At 40.5% G+C, this 18,695-nt stretch overlaps 1 protein-coding gene across 1 annotated transcript in view; it reads right to left on the reverse strand.

The window, feature by feature from the left end:
- Positions 1–18,695, reverse strand: part of LAMA1 (laminin subunit alpha 1) — a 160,771-nt gene that overhangs the window by 124,131 nt on the left and 17,945 nt on the right. Inside the window, exons 2-3 of the mRNA XM_018553825.1 lie at positions 880–1,050; positions 581–693 (exon numbers count right to left, since the gene is read on the reverse strand). Of these exons, the coding sequence (XP_018409327.1) occupies positions 581–693; positions 880–1,050 (284 nt within the window). The remainder of the gene's footprint in view (positions 1–580; positions 694–879; positions 1,051–18,695) is intronic.

An 18,695-nucleotide genomic window follows, 5' to 3' on the forward strand; every position in this document is an offset into this window, starting at 1 on the left:
CAGGTGTATTTTCAAGGCATTCACACAACAAACAGCTCTCTGAACAAGATTCACACTACATTATGGCCAGTATATGTAACCAAGGAGCATATGAAATTGCAATGCTCCTCGGCATCATCTAGTGGCTATAATGCATTGCAAATCCCGTTCACAGAGCTGTTTCCTATGCGAATGGTTTAGAAATACACCCTATAGAGTCAAAGCTTTTTACAGCCTTCAGCTCTGCATCTTCCCATTTAACATGCCACCCTCCAGCCTATTTAATGTACAATGCATGAGCATCACTGAACTAGAAAGGCCTTCCCTGTGTTTTCCCCCTCCTGTAAGATGCCTTAGCATCTTCTGCCCCTGCTCAGAGTTTCCAAGAGATATTAAGATTATATCATTATATTATACATAAACTACAAAAAAATTTTATTGGTGTTCTTTTATGATCAACAACATAGAAAACATCTAGAATTCCTCATCAAAGTTAGAAAACATGTACATGTAATGAAAAAGGTAAATGTAATGCTTGTTGACACATAGACTTATTAAATACATTTGTTTAAAAAAGGAATTGCCACAATATTATCGTTACTTGTTTTAAATCCAGTGTGAGGGTGATCCAGTGGTACAGCCTGCCATTCTGTATGCTTGGACTCTGCCACCAGTCATTCGTTCCATCAATAGCATTGGTGATTGGGTGACGCTCTGAAAAGAAGAACAGGCTCACTATTGTAGAAACATAGAAATTAACCCGATAAAAGTAAACAAAGAAATATTAGTGAGAAATGACTACAAGTACTACAAGTTATTCCCCACTATGATTCATTAAAAATTAATCACAAACAATTACAAACAAGCAGACTGAATAATAATTGAAAAAGAAGAGGTTACCCTTTGCGTTAACACTGTTCTGGTCACAGATTCGACATTGTGGGTTTCGGTCTATTCTCCCTGGCACATGTTCCACAAGTTTGCAAAACATTTCCGGTCCCATTTCACCGCAGGTGGCATTGGTGCTGATGTCTGCTTTGCTGGCTAAGTTTAAGATTGCAGGGAACAAGCCTAAAATGAAAAGAAAATAAAGACCATTACATTAAAAATAAATATATATTATAAAAGTCCAAATAAAACAAAAGTCTTCCAATTTTTAAGTGTTCTGTCTTCTTTTTTTATCTTAAAACAGAACAAGTGAAATTCTTTCCAAACAAATGTGTTGCCCCACACCAGTGCTCTCATGGACAACTCACCAGAGGTGAATGACCCTTATGTATGCAAAGATCTCAAATGCTTTATATGTTTATATTCCTCCTTCGATCTGCCATCTTTACAAACATTTACAGGGTTATTTACAAAAGGATGAAGAGTTTGGAGAAGGCAGGCATAGTGAACAATCTAGGACAGCATAGCTGATTTGGAAATATTCTCCAAATCAGCTCTATTTCCAGTTCAGCTATGTTGTCCTAGATTGTTCACTTCTGCCTTCTCCAAACTCTTCACCCTTGAATAACTGAATAACCCCTAATCTCCCCAGCATTGAAAAAAGGGGCTCCAAGTGTGTGTTATTCTTTAAAACTCCTTTTAAAAAAAGCTACATAAACCCAATGCACTCACATAGTAGCCACAACACCAGTTTAGACTGCTTAAACTATGTCTAAACCAAAAGGAAAAATTTTATATATTGCAGCTTACCAATCCTTAAGGCCGGGTTTTCACCTAAGCGGCACAGTTTTTGTGTGTTTGTACGTACATGAGCAGCGTGCGGTTATTTTCGCATTTATGCGTGTTTTGCACATTTTGATTCGTGTTTGTACACGCGTACATGAAGACCCACGTTTTGACTGGCAGCCCATGAAACATTGAGGGCAATGGGAGAACGCGCGCAAAAAACACTCACAAAAACGTGCAACATGCAACTGCTGTGTGTTTTTTTGCATTTACATTGAAGTCTATGGGGCAAAAACACGCTTTTAACTGCCCAAAGAAGCTTATGTACCTTTTCGGGTGTTTGGCGTTTTCTTGCTGGTGTTTTTCTGCTCAGTTGTGAACAAGGGCCACTGAAAATCATGGGGTTTCTTGCTGTTATTCATTTATGTAAAACCTTCATCCCAAAAGCTTTAATCTCATATGTATCCACCTGCCACTGCCTGTGCTTGCTCAGAAAGCCATTGGACATCTATCACCTGCTTTAGAACCAGGTATCTCCTGATAGTTTCCCTTTGCAGTGTGGACAGAGTGGGCATCACCTAGCTATACATGTGTCTGCGTCACTGCATCACAGCTTTTTCCCCTTTTACAGTGTACAGTAATACCTTGGTTTACGAGCATAATTTGTTACGGAAGCATGCTTGTAATCAAAGCGCTGGTATATCAAAGTGAATTTCCCCATAGGAAATAATGGAAATTCAGATGATTCGTTCCACAACCCAAAAATATTCATATAAAAATGATTACAATACAGTACTCTACTATAATATAATACAAAATATAAAGACAAATAAACCAATTACAGGTACCTTCGTGGCTGGTGTGAGGGAGACAAGAGATAGGAGGATTATTGCGAAGGACAACTTTCACTATCACTAACGGAATCACTGCTATCTCTTGGCTCAACTGAATCTTTTTCATTTCGTGAAACCTTAGCAAGGAATCTATCCAATGTGACATTGCATTGTCGTTAAACAGACTCATCGCTCGTACTGCTACAGCCTTATTCGGGTGGTGCTTTTCTACAAAATGTTGCTCTTATTGCTTACCAAGGTATTACTGTAGTTCTATGTTTGCAGCCAAATTTGGATAACACCTATTTTATGTTTGTTATATGTTCCCAGTCCTTTATACTTGCTTAAAAAAATCCTTTCTAAGTTCCCCCCTATGTAATAGTAAAGAAGGGGCTGTGGGAAGTTATGTTTACTCTAATTAACCCTGTCTTTACTGTGCTGGCAGATTTCATTATCAGTTGTGAACTAGATTTGAACACTGTCTGTCCAAACCACGGGTTAAAGACTTAGAAGCATTGCAAGGTAATAAGAGGAAGCTCAGTCTGTCCCTCTACACTCTAGTCTGACACTCTAGTTTCCCTTTTAAACTGCTCAGAGTAGCCTGGAATCTGCACAAAGGCCTTCACCAAAGAAACAGATTTCGGCTGGGTTCACACCTAGTTTTAATACACTTTAAGCAGAATGGGGCTGTAGGTAAGATGGCCTTTGGGAGATGTCTCCCTTGTGAAGTGACAGCTTTCACCCTCCTATCACATGCATTACTACATACTAAATCTAATTCTGGAGGAAGTATGACAATCACTACCCACCCTCTATTTCAGAAGAGTAACGTGGTGCACTGAGGCATGGTGTCCTGAATCCTGAAGGATATTGCATTGCGCAAATTGGAGCACAATTACAATGTTTGGTGCTGTAGCTCAGTATAGATCAAAGCTGTATTTAAAAATCATGCTACCCTAGGCACATCTGAATGATGACACCCTTTTGTAATAAGATGGTTTTTTGTTTCCTGAACTATAGTGAGTCTTCTGGCAACTTTCAGTATCCTCTGCACTTCATCCACCAACAGTTCTTTTGCTGAATTTTGTCAAACATATACAGGGGTGATCAGAGGAGGGGAAAAAAAGTAATCACAGCTGGTACATTTTGAAGCTTGTGCAACCTCCTTCAATGCTGATTGCCTAGGTACCATACAGTAAGTGCCATTATAGTATATATAGTATTACTATAGATGAGGGTGGTGGTGGTGATGTGTAATCTAGTGCTTAGATCTACCATGGGTGGTCATGTTGCATGACAAGGTAGCCAATACCGAGGAGGTGGTTTTGTGTAATCTAATTTCTAGTGGTGATGTTCATCCTATGTTCAATCCACACTGATTTCTGTCATAGGATAAATAGAAGAAGAGATTTTTTCCTATTTAGGAACTAGATATAATACATTTGTCAAGCGCTGATCTATGGGTACCTTTGTTTTTTCAGAGAGAGTTATACTGATTTTGATGACAAGGGTTGTCAACTACATGCAACAGTTAATAAACACTAAACACGCAACAGTTAAATATTTTTTTATGTTTTCTTCAACATTAGCCTAAAGATAAGTTATCAGGACAAAGCATGAGACACAGACATAACAAGCAGGCATAACTGTTGAAAATAAGAAGAGGAATTTGCAAGGCAGGCAATTTTAGAGTTCTTGAATCATGAATACAGATAACAGAATCCCAAAGCTTTTTTGGCAATTGAAGTGTGTGATTGCTTCCGTAACTAGAGCACAAACCAGACAGACAGACGGGCCAAGCAGGGCAACCCAAAAGAAACAATTGAAAAGGCCAGCGTCAAACATGTTAGCATGAACACTGAACTCTATTCAAGTAAAATAATAATTTTAGGCTAGCCCTGTTCACTGTAAATAACCAAGCAGGTAAAGCTGGTGTTTCCAGGAACCTCATGCTAATTCCACCATAGAAATAGTCCTTTATTATATGAATCTACAAGTAGGTAATTCATTACAATAAAAAGGAATAATCTTGTATTTCACCTCTCATAATATGTTATCAGCCACACTAAGTGAATGGCAAAACTGGCTAGCAGTGTGAAGGAAAATATCTCTTCTGTACAGCTGGCCATACACTTCACAATCCCATTAGTCAAACCACATATCTACCACCAAATATGTAGTATGAGAGCCTATATAACTAGTTAGAAAACTGAGTAGGGTTTTTACTGCCTAGTTTTGTTAGATCTAAAGGAGATTGAATAGGGATGGCACTTTTAAGTTGTGAAGCATTAGATCAGCTTTTGACTAGGTTTACCTAAGAGCTTGTGATGTTGTTATCTCATGATAGTCTCTTGGTGGTATCCCCCACCTCTCCTCCCAAAAATACACTATGTGCCTGACATGTAGAGAGCTTTGAGCGGTGGCTACCAAACACAGGGACCATGCGGAACAAAAGTAGCCACACTCCGGAAGGAAGGATAGTGTCAGCATCAGTTCAGAGATTATTTGAGGATCTACAGCTGAGTGATACACAAATAAGATACTTTTTGGTTAATAGTTAAGGTACTTAAAGGAGAACTATGAGGTGAGTGAAAATCACTCAACCTCATGGTTTGAGCCGACGTGTGACAATGAAACTGTCACATGTCGACTCAATAGATCGTGAAGTGAGGTAACACATACCGTCGCTCGCTCACTTCTCGATCATCTCCCTGCCGAGGGCTGTGACTGTCACTCACGGCTCCCTGCAGGGATTCCCCCCTCCCCTCTCCGATCCTCCAGCGCTGACTGGCGGAACGGGCTGGGGAGGGGGCGGGTACAGCTGGCTCTGCCTCTAGATAGGCAGTGCCAGCTGTCACTCACGCAGCTGGGTGAATCTCGACAGTAATGTCTGGATCTGTCCCAGCTGCGGCGGTCTCAGTATACCGCGAGCTGTAGCTTGCGATATACTGAGCTTTGGGTGATGGGAGGATGCTAGTTTATGTCATCCCGTGACCCTTAAGAGAACTATGGGGAAAAACACTTACCCCATAGTTCTCCTTTAAATGTATTTTTATAATTTAACCCCTGAGTTTATTGTCACTTTAATGTATTTGTATTTTAAGCTAGATACAGAAACCTTAGTTATTAAATTGCTGGAATCATTTAGGTATACTACCCTGCTGTTGTATACATTTCCTTTCTTCTGTTGGTTTAGATGATGCTTTTCTATCCCGTAGGACACAGGAAATTCTAGGTCATTCCTATTAGGCATCAATAAATTAAACTGACACAAAGCTAAATATTTTAGTTATTTTAAATCCTTAGTGAAAACAAATGGCTTGTCTTTAGGCCTACCACTTTATCTCTTGATAGTATCACAACCGCTCAACAGTCTTTGGCTGGGTATACGCGGTAAGAATGTTATACGAACTTTTGTATGAAGAATCTTGTCAAAACAATAAAGGAGAACTATGGGGTTAGGGCTTTTCCCCATAGTTCTCCTTAGGGTAACGGGAGGACACAAACTAGCGTCCTCCCATCACCCTAAGCTCAGTATACCGCGAGCTATAGCTCGCGGTATACTGAGATGCCGCAGCTGAAGCGGATCCCGACGATTATGTCTGGATCTGCCCAGCTGCATGAGTGACAGCTGGCTCTGCCTATCTAGATGCAGAGCCAGCTGTACCCGCCCCTCCCCCGTTTGTTCCGCAAGTCAGCACTGGAGGATCGGAGTGGGGAGGGGGGAATCCAGCCCCTCCCCTGTCACGGCTGAGAGCAGTGACAGGATCAAGAAGTGAGTGAACGCCAGAATGTGTTCGCTCACTTCCCGATCTACTGAGCCGACCTGTGACAGTCTCATTGTCACAGGTCGCCTAGAACTATGAGGTGAGTGAAAAGCACTCACCTCATAGTTCTCCTTTAATAATAATGCTGTCAGAGACATGACAAATTTAATACAAAATTTTATTTGGTTTTAACATTCGATTTTAAAGAATGGAGTTTCCCAAATGAAAACCTCATTCACTGTTAAGCTGGCCATACACCTTACAATTATCTGCAGATTTTCTGTGGTCAGATGGAAAAGGTGCAACAGATTCCTCCATCTACACTTAACTGTGTGGATGGAGGAATCTCCCACTGGGCCAAGGTTCTGTAATTCAGCTGGTCGGCCCCGCTGGCTCCTTAAAACACCTGAACAATGCCTGCATCCAATCAGATTGTTCAGGTATTGTGACAGCCAGCGGGGCCGACTAGCAAGATACTGAAGCTTGGCCCAGTGGAAGAGTCCTCCATCCACACAGCTTAGCATAGATGGAGAAATCTGTTGCACTTTTTCCATCTGAACACAGGAAATCTGCAGATAATTGTAAGGTGTATGGGCTCCTTTAGAAGGTTGTTCCTTCAAGAAAAAATTTCCATTCATCTCCTTTGATAATTTTTATTAAAAACAACTGTTGTTTTGAGACCATTAACTATTAGATAATTACATGAAAGTTCAGAAAACAGTTGTTTTCAAATGGAATTCTAACTGTTTATACGCAGCATTAGGCTAGCAGCTGAACAGACATCCAGCTTTCAGCGTACCAGTGCAGTCATCAAGTAACTTGTTCTTGTAGTGAGTGGAAAAGAGTGGCTTCACAGGTGATCACAGCATATTTTTGGATATCTTCCTGTGTGTGCCTTGTCAACAATATGAATACATTACAGTAGAAGGTTATAAATGCACATTGTGAATACTACACAATTAAATGATGCGTTAGCACATGCCAGAAGTGCCCACATAGTAGAAATAACCACTATACTCCTCAAGAATCTTATCTCTTAATGCTTCTGTGCCAACCTTGATACAAACAAGTGTTATAGATTTTTCATCAGCCATACCATATCTAGTAATACATGCACTACTCAAATCTTTGTAACTTTGGGTGAAACTTATGTCTACATATAGCAAAAGTGGATAAATGTAGAATTCCACGACCAGCTGGTCCAAGCCAGCAGACAGTACTCACTGTTATTTCAAGCTAGCGGAGCATATAAAGTACTTCCACAGACAATAATGGTGAAATTATTAAATGATATTTTGAAAGAACTCATAAGTTGACATCCACTGTAGATGTGTCTGGCTGACAATAAAAATGAGCATGTGTCTTTTTTTAATATGTATGGCTATATCAACCAAATAAAAATGTTATTCCTATTCCTATACATAGCCAACAGTTTGCAAAATTTGTGGTTGAAGACACTTTGGTAATAAGGATTGCACTCCACAATTATCACTAACACCTCTTGCCCAAGTTAGGGAATCAATCGGGACAGGTTCCAGAGACATGTAGAGTATGTACATTTGAGGATTTGACCATCATCTGAGTGAGACATCCACAAGTCTATGGCCTTCCTATGAATACCTTTACATCCACCTTCATTGTTTGCTCTCCTATGTAAATGGCTTTACATCTGTTTGAGCTTTTTAGATCTCTATTACCTGGATCCTCCTTCCTCATTTTCTGAATTGTGGGACACTATTAACAAAATAAACAGTCATTATCTCTCTTCTATGCCTGCTGAGAACGCAAGGGGAAACAATTACACCAACAAGCAAAAAAAAGGTGCTGCTGTTTTTTTGTTTAAAGAGCTATGTGAAAGCAGTTGTAGTCTGTGAACACCTGGACAAGAACAAGAGTCTCCATCCAGTGAACAGGAAATGAGTGGGATTCAGAAACACTATCGCTGGGCAGCTGGGAGCATCTCCTCCAGGCATCCATGGCTGACTTACCAAGAAAAATGGCAAAGGATGTTTACTTTTCCACTCCCCATATTTATGTCTTTCTGCAAGCTGTTCTGTTAGCTTAGAAATTTATGTCAAGTCAGCCAACTTGTTTTACAATGTTTGTATTCTTCTTAATGCATGCAATCAATATACATTTTGTGGACAGAATCCAGTGTTACATGTAATACAATCTTACACATTTATTTCCAAAGCAAAGCTTTTTGCAAACTGAATCATGGAAATGGGATTTAATTTAATTAAAGGCTCTTCCTGGATCAACAGAGATGTAAACTACATATAAATGAACGGTGGGCCATAAAACTTCCAGCCAAAAAATGAAGTTTGCCTGCTCAGTGATTTAAACAGTGAATCATGCATCTGCAGCTTAACACATAAAGCATACAAACATGGTCAAGAGTTTTAACAGCTCACAACAACTGACAACAACTGAAAAGGGAAAATGCAACATGACTTTGACCTAAAAAAAGCATGTTGGTAGCAGTTATGGTGGCTGCAGAATCTCAAATCCTTGTTTGACCACCGGGAATTTTCATGCACTGCAATATTTAGGGGTTTTCTAAACATAAAATGGTATTTTAAAAACAAACATTCAGTAATTAGATGTTCCGCTGGCAAAACATGTTACCCACAACTGTTCAAACAACCACTCTTCCAAATAACGGTGAGCAAAAGGGCACCTCTCTAAGCACAGCATGACAAACCTTGCAGAAGATGGGCTACAGCAGCAGACAACCCAGGCAGGTTATAATTCTGTCAGGTAAGAACATGGAAATGAGGCTACAGAGGTCATGGAATCACCACGGTTGACGACTAAAGAACTTTGTATTGTTTGGTAATTCTCAGTTATATTAGTTTGTGCTGGAACATGCAAACTGTACAGTCTCCAATATAGAAAGTGCTGTTGACAGCATGAATGTGGCTGACTAATCTTTAAGTTATGCTCTCATGGACCAGAACTCATAGGGGGTGTTTAAAGCACCTTGCTGAATTAATTCTGCAACATTTCAGGTTGTTATGAAAGAAAAATGGGTCTTAAAGAGCGATAGATAGGTGAATTTAGCTAGCCGTATCTAACTGGGCACTAAAAATCCAGATGAATAACATCTGTCCATCTCATTTTTGTGAACAGATCTGTTGAAAGCCTAGGTCATATGTGTTTACACCAGACACCAAATCAGCATGTGTATAGACACATATATAATTCCCTTGACAGTCAGCTTTTGCTTTTAAACTGGATCAAAAAATGTGAGATACAAAACCAATCCACAAATATATTTTTAGCATCTTTTTAGTTTCCAAAAAATACAGTGACAATTAAGCACAATGGATAACAGTGCAGAAATCCACTCCTATAATGGAATGTTTTAATATCTATAATTGTTATCCACAATCTGTTAAATTAACAATTACCCCATGGGGCTAAAATCCCTTTGTCCTAATTACAAGGTGTGAATGTAGACAAAACATATTCTTTAGTAGTCAATTAAGATGTTTAAATTGTAAAAAAGTAATTGGAAAAACTAACAAATAGCTCATTCCATGTGTAGAAAATAAAGTCTGTTTGTCATATTTATATTATTGCCATCATGCTCTGTACATTTTTATTTGAGGTGGATATGCTACAGCTTTTTTTTCAACTTTTTGTTTAAATATGTCTTTTGTTCTTTGGGAGATTTTTCCTTTAACCAACAAAGGCTCCATCTATCTTCTGCTATCAGAAAGCTAATACTGGGAATGTGGTGGCAGTCCCTTTGATGATAAACAACAGGATGGACAGCACATCAATTGCTATCATTGTTTTCACCAGTAATCATTACCACCATATACACTTTATGTTTTTTATGCAAATAAAGGCAATCCTTCTATACTGTATTACCACCTTTTACTCAAGCCATTAAACATGTAGGAAGTTTTGATCCCCATTACATTTGGCTGTAGAGGTAAATGTCTGAGGACTTGTTCACACCACAGATGTTGAACTTTTGAAAGACTCCAAATTAACAAAGGATAAACTGCAAGCTAACGGACCAAAAATGCATTATTATTATTATTATTATTATTATACAGGATTTATATAGCGCCAACAGTTTGTGCAGCACTTTTGAAAGACTCCAAATTAGCAAAGCACAAACTGCAAGCCAACGCACCAAAAATGCATTATTATTATAATACAGGATGTATATAGCACCAACAGTTTGCGCAGCACTTTACAATATAAGGAAGACATTACAATACAATTCAAGACAAGATGGTAAGGACGGCCCTGCCCGAGGGGGCTTACAATCTAAAAGGGAGGGGGAAGTGATACACCAGGAGGTAGCTGTGTGGGGATGAATTGTTTGAGAAAGTAATAGTTCAGTGGTCATGTTGAGGTGGGATAGGCTTCCTTGAAGAGATGAGTCCTAAGGGATCGCCTAAAGGCAGTCAGAGTGGGAGATAGAGTGGGAGGTTGGGGTAGAGAGTTCCATAGGATGGGAGAGGCTCTAGTGAAGTCCTGGAGGCGAGCATGGGAGGATTTGATGAGGGAGCTGGAAAGCAGAAGGTCATTTGAACAGCGGAGGGGACGGTTAGGGTGATACTTTGAGACAAGGTTTGAGATATAGCCGGGGACAGAGTTGTGGATGGCTTTGTAAGTGGTTGTTAATATTTTGCATTTTATCCTTTGGGCGATTGGAAGCCAGTGCAGGGATTGCCAGAGGGGGGTTGCAGACACTGAGCTTTTGGCTAGGTGGATGAGTCTAGCAGCTGCATTCATGATAGACTGAAGGGGAGATAGCCTGTGTAGAGGTAAGCCAATGAGGAGGGAGTTGCAATAGTCAAGATGAGAGGATGAGTAATTTTGCGGTTTCATTGGTGAGGAAGGGGCATATTTTGGAGATGTTACAAAGGTGAAGGCGACAGGATTTGGATAGTGATTGGATGTGGGGAAGAAAGGTGAGGTCCGAGTCAAGGATGACACCTAGCACCTTGGCATGGGGGGAGGGCCGGATAATTGTGTTAACAATCTCAACGGAAAAGTTGGGGGAAGGTGCACGGGCGGGAGGAAATATCATGAGCTCAGTTTTTGAAAGGTTGAGTTTTAAGAAGTGTTGCGACATCCATGCACAACTATTTTCACTGCAAAGCAAGACAACATGAACAAATAATTTAAATATAATATATATATTATAATTAAATACATTTTGATTAAAAATCAGAAAAATGCATGACGGTGTGCCTAGTGTGAATGAGCACTGAATCGTACTGCTGGAGCGTATGGCATACAACAGCAAAATTATAGGCGTTGTTATATGAGTATAGGTATGTCCTTGTGACCACTGGCCCAAATTTAAGAGCGTTCCTAAGAAGGTCATAGATATATTGGGGGAGGGGGGGTTTCCCTGCTCTATTGCTGCTTTTCTCTAACACAACTGGGCTGTTATTAACAGCCTCATTGCCACAAACATTGCAGGGTGCCAATCAGGGTGACTTCCAGCAAAAGATCTCTTTGATTGAGAGATCATGTGACAAAGCATTGTACTGACACACAGCACAGGGCGACAGACTAATCTAATGTGTAGCATTATAGTATTGTGTGAAGAGAATAAATCAATAAAAGGAAAGAGAGAGAGAGAGAGGGAGAGAGAGAGAGAGAGGGAGAGAGAGAGAGAGGGAGGTTAGTACTTGTACACTGTATAAGATTACAAGCCTGGGTGAACACAGTGGGAATTCGAAGTATTCAGCTAAGGGTCGATGGGCATTGAGAGGACTTGAAGCAGGGGTATTGTGAAAGTAATATTTTACATGGTGATCCAAAGTTTTAGTGCGGTGCAGCCTCATTTTAAAGGCAGTTGCTTTGAGAAAGGTGAACTGTACCCCACTAAAACAAGAGACCACTATTAAATGTGATACATTCACAATATTCCTGTTTCAAGACCCATTAATGCCTGTTAAAGCTGAATATTTTACATTTCACTATGTGCACCCAGGCTTGTAATCTTCTACCGTGTACAAGTACCAACCACCTCTTTCTCTCCATCTCTCTCTTTAAATATTTTATGATATAACAAAATGCTTTCAATGGTATTTTTAAAAGAGAACTATGGGGTAAGTTTTTTTCCACATAGTTATCTTTAGGGCCATGGGAGGACATATACTAACCTCCTCCCATGACCCAAACCCCGGTATATTGCGGGCAATACTGAGAGCACCGCAGCCGGGACAGATCCTGACAATACTATCTGGATCCACCCAGCTGCGTGAGTGACAGCTGGCTCTGCCAATCTAGAGACAGAGCCAGCTGTGCCCACCCCCTCCTCGTCCGTTCCTCCACTCAGCACTGGAGGATCGGAGAGGTGAGGGGGGAATCCCTGCGGGGATCGGTCACTGATCTCTGCAGGGAGATGATCAGAATGTGAGCGAGCGACGGTATGTGTTTGTTCACTTTCCGATCAATAGAGCCGACCTGGGACAGCTTCTTTGTCACAGGTTGGTTTTAACCATGAGGATGAGTGGAAATCACTCACTTCATAGTTCTCATAGTTCTCCTTTAACAGACAAAAAGGGAGAAAAAGGGAGAAGTTCATTGTTAGAGTTTACATGCACTTTAATTTTAAAATCTTGAAGTACCGTATCTGCTTGCTTAAAATACACTATTATTTCCCTTTTAAATCTCTTAGTTACAGAAGCCTCAAAATGTCATGGGGACATTGAAGCAGTTTGAAACTGAATGTATAGACATAAACAGACCATGTAGGATGCTCAAGACAGGCTGAGGTACTGAATACTTCCTACATTATAATTCCTTGTTTATATTCTTCTTTCAGCACATCTGTATGAAGACTCCAGTTCAAAGCTTTCCAAGGCATTTGAGAAAAAGGCAAACAGTAGAACTGTTCAAAGCTGTCTAAGGACCATTATTATCCTATGGTTCAAAGTGTTGAGACCTCCAGTATAATCTGAAAGGTCATCTAATGAGGTAATCATCTGCCATTATAGTATAAACCTAAAACAATCTCTAGAAAATGAGATAACTACAGAAAAAAGGCCAAAGTAATGAACAGCAACATTCCTGATTAATTGGAACAGCAAAGCCAAAATAAAGCATTTCTGTTAAGGCTGAAAACACACATGAAGTATGTGTATGGGAGCTATTTAACCTGACAAGTGATTGTAATTTTATTCATCCAGCCCTGACAATTACACAGCTATGCAAAACAGCACAGACTGGTCAGTGACTTCCTTATTCTTTATAGCAGTTAAAATACAAAATATTGCAGCTAGGTTATTTTTCTTTTTTTTCAAGCTTTTTTTTGTCTTTATTTTTACTTGGTAATTCTACCAATAACACACTTCCTGTCATAAGGTGACAACACTTAAGCCAGTTATACATTGTTCTATTTTTTTGTTCAACCTGTTGTATTCTGGCAGTGGCTGATTGGCTGCTAGCTCCGTTTGGCCGAGAATTTTCTAACCGACTTCTTTGATCAGCATAACTCCTTTGATCAAGAACTGGCCGAAATTTTAAGCTTTACTCACCCAACTGTCAAGGCAACAGAAACGGGGCGGACTACTGAAACTTCCCCATCTCCTCTTCTTGATAACATAGATGAGTTGAGGTTTTGTAGTCCTCAAATCACTGGAAATCAGCAGAGACACAGAACGCAGGACGCTATCAGCTGACAAGACTCCTTGCCAGATCAACATTATGTTTATGCACTTTATGCACCAAACAGATATAATAAAACACTTTCAATAGTATATTCATCTCCCTGCAGAGAGCAGTGACTGTGAGTCATCACTCCCTGCAGGGATTCCCCCCTCCCCTCTCTGTTCCTCCAGCGCTGCCATTGGGGAACAGGAGGGGGAGGGCACAGCTGGCTCTGGCTCTAGAGAGGCAGAGGCACCTGTCAATCAGTCAGGGGGTGGATCCCAACAACATTGTTAGGATTGTCCTGGCTGCAGCGCCGGTCTGCGCTCTCAGCATACAGAGGGCAATAGCTCGCTATATGCTGAGTTTTGGGGCACAGGAGGACATGAGAATATGTCCTCCTGTGCCCCTAAAGAGAACCATGGCAAAAAAGGTTAAGCCATAGTTCACTTTTAAAATTAAATTAATAAAAAAACATTTTGGATATACAATATAACTCCATTGAATGGTGTCTTTTTTAATATTCACCTGGAGTTCATTTACTTCTTTTGTAGAGTTCAGCTTTAAGAAAGCATCTTTCTGTAGATCACACAAAGTTACCCTAAGGCCAGGTTCACACCTAGATGGCATTGTTTTTGCACATTTTTACGCATATGTTTAGAATGTGGTTATGTGCACGTTTATGTGCATTGTGCACATTGTGATGCGCGTTTGTACGCGTGTACATAAAGATGCATGTTTTGACTGGCAGCTTAAGAAACATTGCAGGCAATGGACGAACGCGCGTATAAACCCGCAAAAACATTTCTGCCGTGTGTTTTCGGGCGTTTCCATTGAAGTCCTCCCCCAGCTTCTTAGCCCTATAAAAACGGCCCAGTGAGACAGCATGGCGTTCCACTATCGAGGACTGAACGTCTGCTGTCTCCTGGGACCCATCAGCTACTCTAACCTCTGCTGCCAACTACCATACCTTGGATCAGAGACCACAGGACCCCCAGCTCCACACCACTCCTAACAACCGCAAATAGTTGTGCATGCTGCACCTCCACCATACGATATAGACTGTGTATCCTCTTGCCAATACTATCTCCTGCCTACATTTACATTTACAAACTATTTTCTGTGTAACTCTTGAACAATATACTTTTATAAAGCTATTATCATCTGGTTGTATGTTACATACTTTCTGCAATGTTCATTATTATGTTTGTTAATTTCTCCAGCACAGTGCATAACATAAACATAAAGAATAAATGGCTAAACAACATAAGTGAAAAGCACACTTTTACACTTGTGCTTTCAAAAGTACATTTGAAACACAAAAGATGTTGATGTTGATGCCTTCCACAGAAAGTTAATGAACAATCAACAATAAAACTTTGTTCCTAGCTAGAATGTACATAATGCCCGAGGGGTTAACCGGTTATGTCTCAGAGCTGCTTGCTGCGCTGTAGTATCCTAAATGCAGTTGGCTTATTCAGGACTCCAGGGGTCAATCATTAGTATGCTGCAGACGAGAGTAGAGCAGGCTTGTGGGATCCTGAGCTATCATGCTTGTAGTACAATGAGCTATACAGAAAGAATTATGGAACTAAGTTCTGAAGTTATGCGAGGGAAAGCAAATCAGAAACAAAACATGTATTATATCTTGGGTAAGCAGCCAAGGCTTCTCTATAGATGCATGAGCATAAGATATTAAGTACATTAACAGAGATTAATGGAATAGCTACCCCAAAGCAGCCCTTATAATTTGAGTCCCAGTGCATGAAGGCATACTGCAAAGAAAACCATGGGTGACATAAAGTTCTAAATAAGAACCATCTGCTTAGGGAATTCACTGTTATTTTTGTGTGCCATTTTCATTTGGTGGAAATGTTTCTAGCAGTGCAGGGGAGCCCTTTTAATAACATCTGCTTTATAAACTATCATACTGTAAAAGATAAATTACAGTATATCAGGTGTAAATTTACAGGTGCTGTAAAACTCTATTTTGTTTAGCAATAAGAAGCCTACTAACTAAAGCGTATCTACACCCAAGAGCAAAAATTTTATATTTTGAAAGCTACCGATGCTTGTGGTTGCTGAATAATTTTTCCTTTTCCAGGCTTTTTTTCTCCTTTATTTTCACTTGCCAGTAACACACTTCCTGTCCTAGGGTGACAACTTACCCCACTTTATAATTTATGAAGGAGCAGTCCACAAAGATAGCTGGGAAGAATGGTGATAACAGTTAGCACAGGCAGAAAGCATAGGAAATAATCAGCTCACAAGGTTTCTGGCATGATCAACGGGTAGTTTTTTGCACTTATCGAAGAGATATAACAAAACACTTTAAATTATATATTTAACAGACCAAAAGAGAGCAAATATGTTCACTGAAGCTTATAGGCCACTATAAGCTTCCCTACTCTTGCTATTAGATCTTTCTGCTGCTTTTGACACTGTTGACCAGCAGCTCCTCCTAAAAAAACTTCAGTGACTTGGGCTACAAGACTCTGCTCTCTCGTGGTTCTCCTCCTACCTATCTAAGTGCTCCTTTAGTGTCACCTACAATTCTAACTCCTCCCCTTATCTTCCTCTTTCTGTAGGGGTCCCCCAAGGCTCTGTCCTTGGACCCCTTCTCTTCTCTATCTACACCACCTCCCTTGGTCAGTTAATAACCTCACATGGCTTCCAATACCATCTCTATCCTGATGACACTCAAATCTATCTTTCTACTCCACAACTCACCCCCTTGGTGTCCTCTCGTGTCACTAATCTACTATCCGACATATACGTCTGGATGTCCTAATACTTCTTAAAACTCAATCTTTCAAAAACTGAGCTCTTGATATTTCCTCCTGCCCGTGCACCTTCCCCCAACTTTTCCCTTGAGATTGTTAACACAACTATGCACCCCTCCTCCCATGCCAAGGTCCTAGGTGTCATCCTTGACTCGGACCTCACCTTTCTTCCCCACATCCAATCACTATCCAAATCCTGACGCCTTCACCTACGTAACATCTCCAAAATATGCCCCTTCCTCACCAAAGAAACCGCAAAATTACTCATCCACTCCCTTGTTATATCTCGTCTTGACTATTGCAACTCCCTCCTCATTGGCCTTCCACTACACAGGCTATCCCCCTTTGGTCTATCATGAATGCAGGTGCCAGACTCATTCACCTAACCAACCGCTCAGTGTCTGCAAACCCCCTCTGTTAATCCCTGCACTGGCTTCCACTCGCCCCAAAGGATAAAATTCAAAAAATTAACAATCAATTACAAAGCCAACCACAACTCTGCCCCCGGATATATCTCAAACCTGGTCTCCAAGTATCACCCTAACTGTCGGCTCCACTCATCTCAAGACCTCCTGTTTTCCAGCTCCCTTGTCAACTCCTCCCATGCTCGCCTCAAGGACTTCTCCAGAGTCTCTCCCATCCTCTGGAATTCTTGACCCCAACCTGTCCGTCTGTCGCCCACCTTGACTGCCTTTAGGCATTCCCTAAAGACGTCTGTCGCCCGCCTTGACTGCCTTTAGGCATTCCCTAAAGACTCATCACTTCAGGGAAGCCTATCCCACCTCAACCTAATCGCTCAACCATCACGCTCTCAAACAATTCATCCCCACACAGCTCCCTCCTCATGTATCACTTGCCCCTCCCTTATAGATTGTAAGCCCTCAGGGGCAGGGCCCTCCTTACCATCTTGTCTTGATTTGTATTGTGATTGTAATGTCTTCCCTATATTGTAAAGCGATGCGCAAACTGTTGGCGCTATATAAATCCTGTATAATAATAATAATAATTGTTAGGGCTTTCATATACAGTATACTTTAAGGCAGGGATGGCCAAACTGTGGCCCTCCAGCTGTGGTGGAACTGCGAATCCCATGAGGCTTTGCAAGATTCTCACAGACATGACTCCCGGAGGGAGATGCTTCATGGGATTTGTAGTTTCACCACAGCTGTTGGGCTGGAGTTTGGTCATCACTGCTTTAAGGTATCAAATTGTTGCTATTGGTCAGTTTTCAGGGTAGGTGATATTTGTTGACCAAGCATTCCCATGGTGTGGGTAAACTTGAGATGATATGCTGGGTATGAAGCTGCATTCCTATTTTGAGGTAAGCTAGCTGCTTCAGCCCACTGTGTTCTGAAGCAATGATTGATTGGATAGGTTAGAAAACTCTGTTCAATAGCTCCCAATGTTCCCTGCTGTGATAAACAGCTCTACATGCATCTGGCCACTCCTAACTTCTTGAAAAAATATAGTTACGGCAGCTAAGTTTTGTGCTAAAGCTACATGCAACTAGCTAGAAATGAGTGTAGGAATTCAGAAATAAATGTAGGTGTAGATAAAATAAATTGGGTTTTGCTTAAACTTTTAAAATGATAAGGAAGCATGTGCCTGAGTATCACCGGAGTTGGCAGTGTCTTACTCCCATTCAATATAATCTACAAGCTATGTAAATATCAAATAGCATGATGATCTTTATTGCTTAAAACCATAAGTGGTAATATTTTTCAGGTCAGGTGGAAGCATAGATTTTGATTTACTACAGGAGTAGAGCATGTTCACTTTGGTAAGTGAATTTTCACTTTGCATGGTAATTTTTATGTAGCTTAGAGAATGTAGTAAGAATTCACTTTGCGAAGAATGCCCAACCACAATGGAAATAAAAAATGGATTTTGCATGATTGGATGATTTAAGTCAACAGAGCTTCAACCTATTCACTAAGCTAAGGGAAAATTTCCTTGCAAAGTGAAAATTCACTTTTGAATGTGAACAGCCTATACTCCTTTAATAAAGCAACCCCAATATATATATA

The sequence above is a fragment of the Nanorana parkeri genome, unplaced genomic scaffold (assembly GCF_000935625.1).
Source record: "Nanorana parkeri isolate BGI_ZX_2015 unplaced genomic scaffold, ASM93562v1 scaffold7, whole genome shotgun sequence".
Classification (NCBI taxonomy): Eukaryota; Metazoa; Chordata; class Amphibia; order Anura; family Dicroglossidae; genus Nanorana; species Nanorana parkeri.